The following is a 13,238-nucleotide window of genomic DNA, read 5'->3' as shown; positions in this document are numbered from 1 at the left end:
AACAAACATGCAATAATATGAAGCAAAATATCCAGAATTATATGGGAATAGGATTTGATTCAAGAATTGATCCTCAAGCAGAAAAAGCAGACTTGGACCGAAAATCAGATAATGGATAAACATATTTGAAAGGAAAATAAGACTGTCTGTTGTTGAACTTTGTTATCTTTGAATATATTATTAATAATTTTCGTAATTACTATAATATATAAAAATAATAATGTTGGTATGATATAAATTCACAATAAATTCAAAGGGGACAAATAGATTTTGATATTGTATTTGAAAATCATCTAGAATTCAGTTTAATTGTATTTGACCTACGACCTTGTATCACTAGGAGAAGAATTATTGGATACAACATATGTAATAATCCCGGGACAAATCGAGTCAAAACACAAGGTATTTCCAGAACGGAGAGCCAACTTAGCCAAATGTGCCATAGTATTACAAACTCTAGGCGCAAAAGACACTTGTAATTTAAATTAGTATCCAAAATCCTAAGAACTTCCCAAAGATGATAACTTAATGTGGACAAGTCCTCCTCCGATCGGGCCAAAGTTCCCATATAATGCTACAGGGAATTTTTAATTTACAAACTAAAGTGTTCATCCGATTAATTCTCCAAATGGGGTATTTTATACAGTAAATTTGGGATCTCTCGGCGTCTTCAGGGTTAATCAGATTTTTGGATTGTTTATTGGGATCTCTAGGCGTCTTTAGTGGAATTTATGAAAAAATTTGGCTTTTTTACACAAATATCACCTTAACATAAATTAATTACTTGTTAAGCACTGTTTAAGAATATTTTACGGATTTAATAAATTTTTAAATACTTTCTATAAATTTAATCATATTTTGTATTAATTAGAAGAATTGTCGCTTCAGTATAGATATCCACGTGTTGAGAGCGTATTTATAGCCGAGAGAAAATTTAAAAGCCGAGAAATCCGAATATAATTATTCAATGACCACTTTCCATTTTATAACTGTAAAAAAATAAAATAATTAAATAATATAATAAAAAATTAAATAATATAATAATTAAATAAAATACTAACAAAATATGATTAATTTTATAGAAAGTATTTAAAAATTTGTTTGATCTGTAAAATATTCTTAAACATTGCCTAACAAGTAATTAATTTATGTTAAGGTGATATTTGTGTAAAAAGGCCAAATTTTTTCATGGATTTCAACTAAAGATGCCTAGAGATCCAAGTAAGAGTAAAAAATAATCTGGTTCACCCTGAAGACGCCGAAAAATTCCAAATCTACCGTAGAAAACACAAACAATCCAACACCCTGAAGACGCCGAAAGATCCCACTAAAAAATCTGGTTAACCCTGAAGACCCCGAGAGATCCCAAATTTACTGTAGAAAACACCCCATCTGAGGAATTAATCGGATGAGCACTTTAATTTGGGAATTAAAAATTCCCTGTAACATTATATGAGAACTTTTGCCCCTCCGATCGAGACATCTTAATGATTATTTTTAGATCTATACATATACTTCATGACTTAATGATGTAATTATCATGTGCCGAATTCGAACATTTTATCAAAAATATTTCGATTATTTTTACGTAACGATGCTTATCGATTATTTTACTCAACAACACTTATTTATTCAATTTAAATACCTTGATTGTGATCTAAATTATGCAACAGGAGATGCACAGAATGTAAAGAAGCACAAATTCCAATAAAGCAACAATGAGTACACATGCATGGTTTACGTACCAAACATTCCTCGACTAGTTCATATTATTATTAAACAAACAATTCAAAATAAAACAAGTTTATTTGTTGCATGTTATTAGTTCAACCAGGCTTTATTGCCATCAAACATTCGGAGGTGCGACCGAATCGTCATCGGTCATTTGGAAGCATGAGAAAGGTAGATAAAAATGGCGACCAACACGAAAGCGAAGACGAGACCAATGTAAGCGGGAGGAGGCTGCAATGGCGGCATTCCGAGCGGAGCCAGAAACAGTAGAGCGACCACCAACAACATCATGGTCATCGAGCCGATACCGCAACCGAAATCTTCCATCTTTTTCTCTCGACTAATATTTCCTTCTCTCTTTACAAATTTTTCACTTGTATTTTTTTTTTTGTTGATGAATTCTGAAAATAAAAATGGAGTATTATTTATAGTGGTACTCATGTCTCTTCGTATAAATATAACTATTCGTATAAAGATTAACATGAGTAATTACATTTTTTATAACAATAATCACAACTCTTCGGTTAATAACTAAAATATATAACTTTTTTATATCTGAGAGATATCTTTTCCCAAGCCTTAACAACATATTGTCGTGTAGTTACGCTACTGTTTACGAGATGCGTTGATCCTACAGGGGCCTCTATCTGAACGTTCGGACGTAACACCAGCCCCCTTTACTTACACCTCTTCCTCTATGCACGGACGCTACTGATCTTCCTGAACTAGCTGATATAGCTTCCTTGAGTCTCAGGCAGTCCCTAATAAAATAATTGAGAGACTCACACTCGTTGCATCCCTGGTTCTTTCGCCAACACTCACTGGAATGTCTTCTCTTACAAAACTCACATTCAGGTATTGAAGTAGCTCCAGCGGACTCTCTTGAACTTGCTACAGAGGTGGTGTTGAGGGGTCTCCACCTTTGTCCCGAAACGAAACCCTGACTGGACATTCTAGACAACGTAGGAACTAAATTCCTCAACTCTCTGAAATTCTTAACTCTCTTGGCTGACGATCGAGAGGTTCTTCACGGATCTGGCATCCTCTTACTGCCCACGTTAGGCTCTCCCATTGATCTGGCTTTCATATTATATACTCGCTCTATGGCTCTTGCCTAGACAGCTCAGAAAATGCCTTTGGAGGATCCACCGCTAATTGAGCATGGATATCCAGATGTAATCCTTCCAAAACTCTCTGACACCTCAACACTTCAGTCGACACCAACTCCGGAGCGTACTGACTCAGCCTAAGGAAGTCTCTTTCATATTCTAACATTGTTCAGTCACACTGAACTAGTGACTATTGTAATCGTAGATCATCCTTGTGACCCTCTCCAATATATTTTAGGCATAACTCATTCAAAAAGAGTTCTCAGGTCGACTATTCCGGGTGCAAGGTTATTTCAACTATTTTCCATTAGTCAATAGCATCTCCCTTAAGAAGAGAGACAACACACTCTAAATTACCCTATGGAGTTATATGTATTTGCTTTAGGGTCCTTTGAGTTTCTCGTAGCCATTGATCTGTTACTATAGGATCATCTTCACTAGACCTAAAGAACTATATAGTTTCGTATATCCTAAGGCGTTCTACTGATGTTTCAGGCGTCGAAAGCAGATGAGGGACAAAAGGGGTAGGATGGGCTCTAGGAATAGCCCTCACTATTATTTGCAAGGCTGCGTTTAAGTTATGAAAATGAGTCGCTTCATCTACCACAACATCCTCCTCTAATCTCGTTTCTCCAAAATCCAGGATGAGTTCATCATCTGAATAGTTTGAGAGAGATGCTTGACTTTCACTTCGAGCCTCTTGGATCCTTTCAGGTTCACTAGTCATTCTTTATCTATTTTCTACAATAATAAAACAAAGGAAAATGCCATCAAAATCCCAAACATAGGAGAGTATATATAACTCTAAGGCACATATCATATTTTTGCACACAACACTAACGTTGGTCCTAAGGCCGACTCAACTTGACGCTCTGATACCAATAAATGTAATACTTAATTCTCTATGGGTCCAAGGTGCTACCTTACTGAGATCAGTACAGACTCTTTAAAAGGAATGGACACAATTAACAATAATTACATAAATATTCAAACATAAAAAATTTCATAAAAGATGGAGATCCATGTATTAAATGTTTTACAAAACAATTTGTCAAAACTTAGTTTCAACACACCTTATACAATCCATAATAGAATACATTTAGACTCGTACAGAAAAACATGCATGGATACATCAAGCCTAATAAAAGAATATAGAAATGTACTATGAAAGCATGCATTGGGATTTTACTACAATGGTGTTCCAAGATAGATATCTACCGCTATTATCCTAAAAAAAGAACAATGGAAAAGTGAGTTACTATTTCCAGTAATGAACAAATGTTCTAAATGGTTCAAATGATATAAATTATGTAAACAATCAATGACATAACCTTTGTTATTGTTTTGACACCATTATCAGAATTACCAAACGGTACTTGAGATTCTTTCGGGGCTCTCGTGTGAGTCACTTTAATCCTTTGTGGTTGCTTTGTAACTCACCTTTTGTACTAGTAAAACAGTTTCAGACTGTACTAGTAATATCAGAAATCAGGAGTCAACTGTACTTTGTGTCAGAAATAAAAAATTAGAAACCAGATATTATAAATCTTACTTTATAGAAATTAGAGAAAACATTTTTTTGTCAATAGAGAACACACTAAAGGATCCAGATATTTTCGAATGCGCATCGAAATTATCAGGAATAGAAAATATGAACTTACGAAAAATTAATCGGATTTCAGGAACGATGTCCCTATTGAAAGGGTTTATTTGTTAATAGAACCAATCAAACTTTTATATATTGATATTCCAGGACCAAAAAGGATTCGAGTGCATCAAGAAGGTATTCAAGAACCTTTACGTCAGAATGATTTAGGACTCAGATATAACCAGAGTGATTTTATTATTCGAGCATTACATGTATTATGATTTTTTTTGGGTGGATTCTTAGTAACTTAATCCAATAAGGGTGAAATGAAGATTTACGGTATTCACGATTCATTTCGACTTATCATGATATCAGTAACTTAATCTAATGGATCTTGAGGAACTGTTAACCACCTTAATTGACTGGAAAATAGTTTAGACACCTAAATTAGAAAAGTATATAGTTTGAACACTTATTTTTATATTAAGCCTAAAAATATGGTTTAATTTCTTCATAAAATAAAAAATAAGTTCAGTCGTTTGATATTTTATTATTTTATATTAAATTATAAAAAAATATATCAATCGATATATTATGAATGCAACAAATTATGTTGAGAAATATATAATCAACCTCTGTTATATTTTATTTGTATTAATTGATGATAAATCAACATTGATGGTAACTCCAAAATATTTGATTTTCTAATAAAATTCTAGTCACTTTTTGATATTATAATTTTATTTAAGAAAAAGGGGAAATATTGAAAAATAAATAGAGTTCAAATGAAACTAAAACTCTAATAGACAAAATCGACAAAGGTTGAGAAATTAAAGGGAAACTAAGTATGAAATTATCCAAAAATGTAATTAAAAAAAGTTTCAAAACGGCGTCGTTAAGGGAATTTATTTGTTAAGGTCCAGATCAGAGAAAAAAGGTATATATATATATATTGTTTGCAAAAAGCTGACGAGGAACTCCGGAAAGGCGGTAGGCGATAAAAAGCCTAACTCGTCCGAGTAAACTCGCTCCTTCGCAGACTCAGTCCTTTATTCTTGTATCTAGTATCTCCGGCATTACATTTCTCGTAGAAGAATGCGATCCGCCGATCTCCGTAAGTCACCTTTTGTTCTCTTTCATTTCGTTATTTCGTCATTTCGTCATTTCTTATCCATTTTTGTACGATTATTCGGAAGCTTTTAATCTATTGATTACGGATCTGTTCATTGGAGCCGCTTGATTATGTAAATAATGAGATATTAGGAGTTTTAGTGATTTTAGCAGGAAAATCTATTCAATCTGATTGCAAATAGAATCATTTCGGGTTAGGTGAAATTTTGAATGATATATTTGAATTTAGATTAAAATCTGTTGGCGAGTATAGGAAATGAGAATTCAATATGATTTCAATGGGTTGTTTTTTCTCATTAAAGGTTGTTATATTTTTTGTGCAGGTTTCTTTTGTGGACTCAGTATGGTAAAATTGATTCGTTTAATCTGCTGAGACTGGAGCATTTTAGAATCTTTTTTCATTGTTAATTGTATTTAGTTGAGCTGGTGAGTTTGGTTTGCTAAATCGATGAGTTTCGTCTTACGAGGAATGAGATCGGATTTAGAGAGTGGATTTCCGGCTATTATTCCGGACAGGTGGACTCTGGTATGTTGCTATTCTTTCACAGTTCACACACTTACATTTCCATTGTTCTGGTATGAAACATCATTCCATTTTGGCTTTGATTGTTTGAATTGATGAAAAAAAAATCCATTTGTTCAAGATAATGTTACTGATTATTATGACTTAAGGTTAAAAATGCTTTTAAGAGATTCATAATGTTGCCAGGCCAATGGTGCTTAGCAGCTTAGGCTAGGCTTTTTTTATTTCCAGTTATGTTTTCTTCATTCTCGATTGTTTTTAGTTCATTTTTCCTGGTAAATATGTGTTGATTTAAGTCAATTGGTTCTTAGCGGATCCACGCAGGACTTCCGGTTAATTCCAACTCTCTTGCGTTTCTCGTTACAAGCACTTGTTTATCATTGTGTTTATCTTAATTATTTCTCCCTCTCTTCTTCTTTTTTAAATATTTTCCTTGTTGCTACATTCCTCCTGCTATTCATGATTTTGAATTCGCAACAGATGTCACCTAATTTTCTGGTAATTTCCTTCACCAAGTAGTTAAATTTCTTATGGTATTTGCTTCTTTGGTTCAAAATGTTGAACTAATCTAAGGGGCTTTTATGTTACTCTGTTCATGCAGCTTTGGCTGGTTCTTGGTGTGTTTTTTATGGAAACAACGTTAAGAATGTATGCTACTTGGCAACAGCTTCAAGCTCAGGCACAAGCCCATGCCGCGGCAGCGAGTGCACTTTTGGGCCACACTGAACTACGGTTGCATATGCCACCCTCAATTGCAATTACAACCAGAGGGCGTCTACAAGGTCTTAGATTGCAGCTTGCTCTTCTTGAGCGAGAATTCGATGGTCTTGGTATGGTGTTCAAAATTTGGTTTCATAATGAATTTCTTGAGTTTCTTCGTTTGTTTTCAAGTGGCGGGGATTGTAAATTTGCAAACCTTATCTAGGACAGCTATTGTTTGTTCCTTATTCCTTTCCGGTTTTGTGCTTCATAATGCTCAGACGAAGTTATTTTTTTCAAGTAGATTATGAAACTCTGAGAGCACTTGATTCCGACAATGTCCCCAGCGCAGGTTCAATGAGTGAAGAAGAGATAAATGCCCTGCCAGTTTTCAAGTATAAGGCCTCTGCCAAAGGTTAGTATCCATTTTCCTTGGGCAACATTGTTTTGGTGTATGAACTAATAGTCTTACGAGAAGTTGGTTTTGCTGACAGCAACGACTCTCCGATGCAACAAGCGTCGTCTTCCAACTTGCTCCTTTTCTCCATCTCAACATGATTTAATCGAGGATTCACTCCGGCCATGATTTACTTGAATGGAGATTTTAAAAGGTATGGTTCCGGAAATTTTTTGTTTTCGGTAGAAGAGGCAGGATTCTATCAATCTAATCAGCATCATGAAGGGTTCCGAAGATGAATTGACCTGCAGTGTTTGCTTGGAGCAAGTAAACGTCGTCGGTCTTATCCGCAGTTTACCCTGTTTGCATCAGGTTCTCTCCCCCCCCCCCCAACTCTCAGTGATTTTTAGTTTTCATCTTGTATTGCCTCCTCCTTGAGTTTATGATGGATAACTGCAGTTTCATGCTAACTGTATCGACCCGTGGTTGCGACAAGGTACGTGTCCCGTTCGTATATTTCGAGCAGGATCTGTATGGCAGGAAACCGATTGTATAGACGCTTCCTACATGGCTTAGTTACGCTTCGAGAACATATGATCATATGATCACCTAACAAGCAAAGTGGATCGTTGTTCTGCTTCTTCTTATCAATTATGCTGCCGAATCGGTTTTCCGGTGGAAAATTGGCTTAATATTGCCAATAATCATATGATCATCTAACAAGCAATGTGGATCTTTGTTATAAATTATCATTCCGATAGTATATTAATGATAAAATTTAATGATAATTTTGTCACTGCTTAAAATATTTAATGATCATTTTATAATTGTTCTAATAATTTAATAACCATTTTGTAACTTTAAAAAATATAGTGATCAAAACGATTATTTGAAGATAATTTACTGGCCTCTTATTATTTTATTCTAAAATATATTTATTATTTAAATAATATGATAAACATGATTAAACTATTCATTTCACTCTTATCATTTAAACCAACCATACAAATAATTAGCACGAATCAAGCGGCCTCGGTAATTAAAGAATTATTATTATTCCTTGAAGTCCCGAGTTATTGCATCAAAAATGCAAGGGGTGTGAGAGTTTAATATCAAACGATGGAGAGTTATGTACAAACAAGTGATGTCTTGTACTGACTCGGATTAATAAAAAACATACAAATAATTAAGATTATTTATGAGAGATCCCATCAAATAGTGCTATTGTGGTGCATGTTTAAGAATTATTAAACATTTGTCATCCCAATGGTATTATTTCAAGAGACAAATATTAAAAAGCATACCTTAAATTAAAAAGGCCATGTTAGCGTTCAAGATTTAGGTAAAGTCCAAATGCAATGCACAAAAAAGGCAAGGAGAGATGGGAGTTTGGTGAGGTGTGGTCTAAGTATATACACCCACAAACATAGGCAAAGGTACCTGTAATTCAATGCTTGAGATGGTCTAATAAATTATTATATTTGAGACATTGTCCCTTGGAGAATAAAACAAAGGGGACACTTACCCTTCAATTATTGTCCATTCCCAATGGCCAAAACTTTCTCATAATGAACTAAAATCTCATGTGGAAAAAAAAAGCCCACACCACTACCATCCCCAATAGTTCCATTGCCAAAGTGCCAAAATTCCTAGGGTAAATTACGCGTTTAGTACCTAAGCTATTAATTTTGGCCCAATTTATCACTTAAACTTTTAATTTTTTTAAAATCATACTTAAAGTTTAGCTTTATTTCATTTTAGTACCCCTATTCAGAATTTAACGTTATTTTTGGGGGGGGAAATTGAAAGTTTAGGTAATAAGGCGGATTGAAACTGATAGTTTAGGTACTAAATGTGTAGTTTACCCAAATTCCTATTATCTCAACTGGGGGTGTGTAAAAAATTCGATCCGAACGATCCGATCCATTAATCTGGTGACTTGATTCGAAAATTCGAATATCTGAATCATTTTTTATTTTTGAATAATTCGGATCGAATATCCAAAAAAAATTGGATGATCTGATCGGATATGAATCATATAAATTTCAATTTAAGATTATCTGAAAATCCAAAAAAATAGGCTTTTAGATTTTATATACTCTTTAGCCCAATAAATGAGTAACTCATTAACTCGTAAAGCTCCAACCCAATAAAAATTAAAATATTTGATTATTTTTTTATGTAAGTATATATATAGACAGTTGAGGTATTGAATGAGTTACATTAAATCATAAAATATAATATATAAATTTATTTTTTTATCAAATTAAATTTTATATTCGAATTCTGATATTTAAACATTCGATCTGAAAATTTAAATATTTAATTATTTTTAGATCAGATACAAATCACTATTTCAAGCATATGAAATTTTCGGATAAAATCAACGGATAACAGAATTTACATTATCAACAAGTTTAGGCAATTATGGGACCCACTTTAGGTTAGTCTCCTATCATATGTGAATTCTTAGTTTATATTTTATTTTTGATTTAAGTCTCGTCGTATGTGATTATGTATAGATTTATTCTAATTTAGGTTTGGATGAGTTGGCTCAACAAAAAGGTTTGGATAAGTTTAACTTATGAGTTGATTGTATTTTGTAATAATTAGTTGGGTAAAGCACATTAGAGATCATCCAACTATGCTCAAATGATCATTTTGTTCATTAAGTTTACAGTAAATCATAAAACGATCATTCAATTTATCAAACGATTATAAAATAGTCACCAATTTTATTAAATTATCATAAAATTACCATTATTGTTTATTAAACTGCTAGAAAATATCATCAAATTTATTGATTTCTTATAATTATTACAATGTTACAGTGATTATTTTATAATAATTTAATAAATTTAATTATTATTTTATAATTTTCAAAAGTTTGCTGACTAAATGATCGTTTTAATATAATTGAATATCTTCTAATACATATTATCCCAATTATTTTAGTTATAATTATTCAAATGTGTGTGTATTTGCAACTGTAATTATATTTATGAGTATATTTCTAATTTTAAAATATCACTCTAATTCAAAAATATTTGAGAATAATCTAATTTAACTCTTAAAATTATATATATATATATATATATATATATATCAAATTCTTATTTTCTTTAGCCATATGTAACATTATAAACTTAGCAAAACTCTTGTGAAGAAAGGGTCCCATTTTCCCTTGCCTCCACCATGTGATAGACGGTACAATTTGGAAGGTGACCACCCAATGGGGAAGTGCCATGTAGAATGTTACCAATTTCAATGTTTATAGCATATATTGATAGAAAAATGTTAAGGGTAGGGTGTCCTTGATGTGACCGTTGACAGAACATGGACCTAAAGGTTCGACTTTTTTGTAGAGCTTGTCCTATCTAAGGTAATCCCCAGGGTTACAGCTTAGCCCAAAAAAATATTCATTATTTTGGCTTTTAGGGGATTCCTTTAACACCTTGTTTGGTTTAACACACTTAAAGAAGGGAGATTCTGTTGTACAACCGCCTCATTTCAGGCTAAGGGATTACCTAAAATCAATAATGCGATAAAAAATATAATATTTTTCGTCTAATGTAATTTAAAATATTAATTTTTTAATATATTTTCGGTTGCACCTATTTTCGATAATTCCTTAGTCTTAAATTGGACAATTGTTCCTTAGGACTTTCCCCTTAAATGATAGATATGTACGAGTGCCATAAATTGGTGTTAAAGTTTGAAGGGTATAGTGCCATAAATTAGGCCTAAATGAATTGAAATTAAATAAATGTATATGATTGAATTAAGATCAATGTTTGATTTTAGGGTTTGTGGTTGTTTCTCTAAATAATATCATTTCCAAAGTTCATGTTTGAGTTCTTTCTAAAAGTACAACATGTACCCTTCAATTTAATTTTTTTTTCCTATTTATAATGCCAGGATTCGAAATCTTAAACGTGCTGGATGGACTTAACCTAATGACTCGCATTGATAGACCAACTAAGGCCTTTCTTAATAAAAATCAAATAATTGAGGCTTATTTGGGTTTTTAGCAAAAGAACAAGGGTCTACTTTGAAATAAGTGCAATAGTTTAAAGACTTTTGAAAAGGGGTTCACTAGTTACATTGAAAACAAAAGATGTGGAGTGTTGAGTGACAAATTATTGACTTATTGAGACTAAATTATTGATATTTTATATAGGCTATAGCCACAAGCTAAGATTCCACAATCAATTAGCAAAAGACAAGGAAAGATTTTGAGCCATTGTTTGCATATAAATTGGGGGCCAAAATGCCACTTAAGAAACCCAACATTATAAAACTCAAAATAGATCAATACCAATTACCGTTTTTAACCTATAATAGTGATTATCAGAATCAGATGAGATCAAATTATTAAATCGAATAACCGATAAAGTTGAATCCATTTTTTTTTACAAAGTTAGGTGCAATTAACAATAAAAATCAAATTTAGGGTAGTGACAAAGATGAGACACCCAAATTTCAATCAAAGATACTTAATCATTTTAGATAAGATTTATGGGGTCCCCCCACTTTCTTTGATTGGCTTATTTAGGGTTACTTAAGTGATACCTCTAGACCAAACTTTAGGAATTGTTGTTATATTATCCCCTCTTTTGCTACCTTTATCATTCTTTTATTAATTATACTTTGGGTCCTCGAGTTTTAGATATTGAGTAATTCTATTAACATAGTTTCAATCGATTATCGAATTTATATATAGATCTTAAATCATAATCGATTAAAATTGACTTAAGTGCTTAAAAGAATCCTAAATTTTTGAAAAAAACCCATTTCAGTCCTTGAACTTTTAGGGTTTTTCTATTCGGGCCTTAATTGATTTAAATACTCAATACGATAGTTATTGGGTGCAAAAAAAGTTTAGGGACTAAATTTGGTTTGTTTTCAAAATTTTAAATTGTTTTTATCCTTAAACAGTTAAAATTTTATCAATTAATTGAGACTGATTTGATTGTACTCTAATTTTGCACACCTTAATTTGATTGCCTAGAAAGTGCATGCCGTGAAGAAAATTTGGGAAGGAAAAGGAAAGAAACAAAGCTTATTCTTTGACCTAAATCTATTATTGTACCAAGTTGTCTTAGCCCAAAATTGCACATCAATGACAAGTTACAAGTATGTGATTTGAATTTCGTTTGGTCTTATCTAAATATTTGTGGTACGACATGTTTAATGAAAAATATGGTACAAATTTATTTAATTATGATCATTATTTTCGGATATATATATATATATATATATGCACGAATCAAGCGACCTTTGTGGTAAAAAATTGTTGTTATTCTTTGAGGATTCGAGTTCGAGTATCATAAATGTCAGGGGTGTGAGCCTTCAATGTTAAAATATTGAGAGTTTATCTTTGAACATATATTATCGTGTACTTACCCAGATTAATAAAAACAACTATATATATATATATATATATATATATATATATATATATATATATATATATGTGGTTCTAGGGTTTGATGTATTTATATAAGTTCTTAACTATCTATGTTATTCTTTTGTGATCATTTATTTGTTATTGTTATTTTTTATTCATTGAATTGGAATTGTAAATGAATATAGCATTCAATGAATAACTCGGGAATTATTTGTGTTTATTAATTTATAATAATCTATTAAGTTAAACAAATGAATTTAAACAAAAAAATATATATGTTTATTTATTAAACGAATAAATGTAATAACGATGTGTGTGGTTTGTTTATGTTCACGAATGAAATCATTTATTTATATGTGTTGTACTTCTTATAAAATATAGTTAAATATATTTATAGTTATTTCTTTATATTATCAATATTTATATTTAATTATTTTAAATTTAAAAAATAGCGATAAGTTCACTTATGATTTATTTGTTTATTATTTATTTTTTATTCATGAATGTATTTGATTATATGTTCGTTTAATGTACATTAACGTTAAACGAATATATATAAATACATTTAATTTTAAAGGAACGAACACAAATATAATTATAGTTTGATTTAACTCTATTTCAAATATAGAAAAATATTGGATTAAAAAAGA

General features: G+C 31.7%; 1 protein-coding gene across 1 annotated transcript; it reads left to right on the top strand.

Annotated features, from left to right (window-relative positions):
• The first annotated feature begins 5,869 nt into the window (after positions 1-5,869).
• Positions 5,870-7,382, top strand: LOC120176450 (E3 ubiquitin-protein ligase SDIR1-like). The gene is made up of 6 exons (XM_039182879.1): positions 5,870-6,085; positions 6,394-6,454; positions 6,533-6,580; positions 6,684-6,912; positions 7,086-7,196; positions 7,276-7,382. Exons 3-6 carry the CDS (start codon positions 6,542-6,544, stop codon positions 7,365-7,367), a joined length of 471 nt encoding a protein of 156 aa, XP_039038810.1. The 5' UTR covers positions 5,870-6,085; positions 6,394-6,454; positions 6,533-6,541; the 3' UTR covers positions 7,368-7,382.
• The last annotated feature ends 5,856 nt before the right edge of the window (positions 7,383-13,238 follow it).

This window comes from Hibiscus syriacus, unplaced genomic scaffold, assembly GCF_006381635.1.
Source record: "Hibiscus syriacus cultivar Baekdansim isolate YM2019G1 unplaced genomic scaffold, ASM638163v2 tig00112249_pilon, whole genome shotgun sequence".
NCBI classification, from domain to species: Eukaryota; Viridiplantae; Streptophyta; class Magnoliopsida; order Malvales; family Malvaceae; genus Hibiscus; species Hibiscus syriacus.
This window is presented reverse-complemented; position numbering and strand designations above follow the sequence as displayed.